Source organism: Asparagus officinalis, chromosome 3 (assembly GCF_001876935.1).
Source record: "Asparagus officinalis chromosome 3, Aspof.V1, whole genome shotgun sequence".
NCBI lineage: Eukaryota > Viridiplantae > Streptophyta > Magnoliopsida > Asparagales > Asparagaceae > Asparagus > Asparagus officinalis.
Genome location: NC_033796.1, coordinates 50,547,164 through 50,551,323, shown reverse-complemented (window position 1 = coordinate 50,551,323; position 4,160 = coordinate 50,547,164). Strand labels below are relative to the sequence as shown.

The following is a 4,160-nucleotide window of genomic DNA, read 5'->3' as shown; positions in this document are numbered from 1 at the left end:
TATTAGAACTAATTTGGTTTAGACTAATCCCGTTTAAGCTGGAAATTAAAAATAGCATCAAATTGAAGAGTAAAAAGATTACGATTTTGTTGATAATTTTTTTCATTTCATTTACAAATTAGCCTGTTAAAAGTTGACGAAAATTGATTGATTTCGGGTAATTTTTTTTTTCCCCCGCCCTCCTCAAATGGATGATTTGAGGGGTAATTTTGCAAATATTAAGATTTGGGATACTTTCGGAAATACCTATTACTTAAGGGGTATATGCAAATAACCCCCGGGACTTTTCCTCTCAAAAAAGGGTAGACATTTGTCTGTCCAGACTCGGGGCATTTATATTCAGTTCCGACCTCTCCAGTCTCATCTCGAAGCGGAGAGGTACGTTTCCTCATACCCCAAAAACCCTAACCCTAACTTAAAGGTTTTTTCCCCCTTCCTTTTGATCCCGAGGTATGAGACATCTATCGATTTCCTTTGCTTCGTTTCGTTCCGGATCAGCTTGAAACAAGTTTGACCCTTTTATAATTATTTGATCTGATTTAATTCCTCTGTTTAGCTCTGATTAAAGATGCGTAGTTTCGATGCGTTCTTTGTTTGTAGATGGTTTGAATTTCTCTGTGTTTGCTACAAACTGAAATATCTCCCTACTTCTCTCTCTATATATAGAATGCGACAAAATCGTGATGAAATTAAGAATACTGTAGTGGGGTTTGCTTCTTTATAAGTTTGCTCCAGTGATGGGAGATTTTAGGTGTGTCGTGTACTTTTTTCAGCACCCAGTGAACAAATTGTTGAAGCAGTCTGCATGGGTTCAACCTTTTCTACTACAATTTTTTTTTTTTGGCGTGAGAAACCTTAGCTTTGTACCGGCCAAGTAAACCCGGTGTCCCGGAGCCCCCTCTCGTGGTCTGGACCCAAATGAATAACACATTCACAAGTGTTGTAATGCCTGATAATTAGATATTGGTAGGCATAATGCCGTGGACACGGACGACCGTTGGCCTTTTGAGCCAAGGCCCCAAGCCCCAACCACTAGCTCAATTGCGTGGTCAGATCAGTAATATTTGTCAATTGCGAATGTACCTTCCCATCTTGGTCATATGCTAGTTGAATTATTGGGTCCGAAGTGTTGTCGCTGCGTATAGAGTTTTCCTAGTTTTATTTTTTTGGGCAATTGAGTTATCTGTGCTTACGTTAATGAGTTCTTGTATGTTGTTTCTTCAATAACGCAACACGATTGGTTTGTTTAGACTATATTTATATTATATATATGCCATTATTTTAAAGAGATTTCTTAAACCTGAGAAAAACTCTGTAAGCTTCTTTCATAACAAACTACTGCAAGTTTTTCTGACTTCATTTGTTAAATTCTTATACATAATTTTTTTTTGTTTGAAGAAGAGAGGAAATCGTGTTAAAGTAGTTTGTGCTTCTGTTTCGTCTCTTGCTAGAATTGACTTGTCACTTTGTTTCTAGTTTGATTTCAGATCCCAACAATGGTTTTTTCTAACAAGCTCGGAAGTCTCTTCAAACAAGCTGTTAATGCCTCAAACTCATCTGTACTCCAAGCTATACGATGCATGTCATCTTCCAGACTTTTTGTTGGAGGTTTGTTGATTTATTTCCCATCTCTGCTTTGAATTTTCATTTCAAGTCTGTAAATGCTTAATAGTGCTCATTTTACGGTTCATTTCTTTTAGGACTCTCCTATGGTACAGATGATCAGTCCTTGAGAGAAGCATTTGCTTCCTTTGGTGAAGTGACTGAAGGTACACATTGTTTTCAAATGCAACATTTTTACAGTCATAGAACTCTGTTTTGCAGATGGTTTTGAAATAATTCACTCTTTATCTTTTTGCAGCAAGGGTTATTTTGGATCGGGAGACTGGCAGGTCCAGAGGGTTCGGTTTTGTAAGTTTTACATCCACTGAAGAGGCTTCTAGTGCCATGAGTGGTCTGGACGGGAAGGTACTTACTATTGGCAGATCTGTAAAACTTAAGCCACTATCTCTGAATTATTGAAAGAGGCTTTATATCGATATTGACAGCTATTTTTACCCATAAAGAGAATGGCTTAAAACATTGTATTTTTGAATTTTCTGTCTTTTGGAATGTTGTATATTCATTGTTTATACTAAGTTCAAAAAACTAAGAAACATCACTCACACTGTCTCTTTTTCTTTTTGGCAATTTAGGTCTTTTAAGTGTTAAGATAAACCTTGAATTTTAATGGGAGCAGTTGTTCATATTTGACTCTTTCTTCTAATTAACGAATCAAGCTCAGCATCATCTGTTATGCATCTATTTGATCAGTTGTTTTATCATAAGATTTAGTTGAGAAAAAATGGTTTTTATTTGAACTGTATGGCCTTATTAAACTTTCGTAAAAAGGAAAACAAATACAACCTTCCCCCTGTGCTTGCATATCTTTGGTCGCCAACTTGTCATTATGCTCTTTCGAGGCAATAATAACGAGCGAAGATTTTCTTAAAAAAAGGGAGATATTTCCTGCGAATGTACATTATTTAAGTTTGGAGTGCTGCTTTCTTTCCCAGATCCTGTTACCATTTTGTCATTATATTGTCTATATATGAAGTAGAATCCCTTTTCCTTTCCAGCCTCCTGCCCTTTCAATTTGTTAATTGTAAATAAGTTCTGTTAACAATACAGTAGGAAAAGTAAAGTCTTTGAAGTGGATTATCTCATAGTCCACCACCCTTTATTAAGTTGCGTGAGTCATCTGTATGAGAAATGGACTATATGGTATTTTATTGCTTGCTTTCATGTTTGGCAAGTATTGACATTTCTCTGAGCTCTCACGATATAAGAATCAACTCTCTTCTTTAAGGAAAGTTTTGAATGATAAGTAGGTATCTCCAAGCTATGTTTCTTGACTGTGAATATGCTTATTGCAAAATGTGTGTATGGTAATAACCTCAATAGTAAATACTCTTGAGCTGTCCTATAATATTTATCTTTTATTAGAGGTCTAAGCCTGAATGCAAAACAGGTCACTTGATAAGAAATACTGCATTGTGGTAGAGAATGTTGGTACCGTTTTAAACTATGTTGCCTAGCAGAGCTCTTCGAGTGTGTCAGAGAATTATCCCATGCATCAGTTTCAAAAACATATTGTCATTATTTTGTGAGCTTGCAATTGATGTTCACTTCAAACCTGGGACATTCGCTACTGCTACTGCTACTACAACCACTACTATTACCATGACTTCCACTACGACTACTACTGCAACTACTACTCTGCTGCCTACTACTACTACCCTGCTGCCTCCTCCTCCTCCTCCTATTACTACTACTATGCCTCCTCCTACTATTACTACTCTGCTGCCTCCTCCTACTACTACTACTCTGCTGCTTACTATTACTACTACTATTATTACTACTATTATTACTACTACTACTATTCTGCTGCTGCTGCTGCTGCTCCTCTCTGCCTTATCATCATCATTATCATCATCATCAACTTTTAAAAAGAAGCTGCTGCTGCTGCTGCTACTACTGCTGCTGCTGCTAGTACTTATTGTTATTGTTATCATCATCAGCATCATCATCAACAGCTTTTAAAAAGAAGACAATGATGTGGATGTTAAATAACCTCTTTGCCAAGGGTCAATACAAGAAACAAGTATGTAATTTTTATATATCACTATATGATATCTACTGCAATAACTCAAACCCTCTCGGGGGATTGGCCGATTGCTACATTTAGTCCTGCATTATGTCGCCTTTCTCTTTCCAATTTGGCATAAGAGATTTGCTGATCCTTGGAACAGAATTGTTCTCACGGCGTGCAACTTAAATCATATGGATCAAATATTTTCAAGGCTTGGTGTTCTTACTCTGTCCTAGAAAGCCCCATCCATTGCGACCAAGATGGTATAATTGTTTTTGAAAAAGGACCAGATGCAGCACTGCATCTTCAAACTTACTCACTAGATGATTTTGATGGTGTCTGATGGTTTATCTTGAGTATTGCTATTCTTCAGGAGGAAATGTTTGTTATTTTTTGTCTTTCAGTTTCTGATTATTATTCTGTCCTTTAGGAACTCCATGGGCGCATGGTCAGAGTGAATTATGCTACTGAGCGCACTGGTGGTTTCCGTGGTGGCGGCGGGGGGGAGGGAGAGGGCGGAGATGGTGGG

General features: G+C 37.4%; 1 protein-coding gene across 1 annotated transcript in view; it reads left to right on the top strand.

The window, feature by feature from the left end:
* LOC109835096 (glycine-rich RNA-binding protein 3, mitochondrial-like) overlaps positions 362 to 4,160 on the top strand; it is a 3,971-nt gene continuing 172 nt past the window's right edge. Inside the window, exons 1-5 of the mRNA XM_020403093.1 lie at positions 362 to 450; positions 1,477 to 1,608; positions 1,701 to 1,769; positions 1,862 to 1,968; positions 4,062 to 4,155. Coding sequence (XP_020258682.1) covers positions 1,497 to 1,608; positions 1,701 to 1,769; positions 1,862 to 1,968; positions 4,062 to 4,155 — 382 coding nt within the window. The 5' untranslated portion in view covers positions 362 to 450; positions 1,477 to 1,496. The remainder of the gene's footprint in view (positions 451 to 1,476; positions 1,609 to 1,700; positions 1,770 to 1,861; positions 1,969 to 4,061; positions 4,156 to 4,160) is intronic.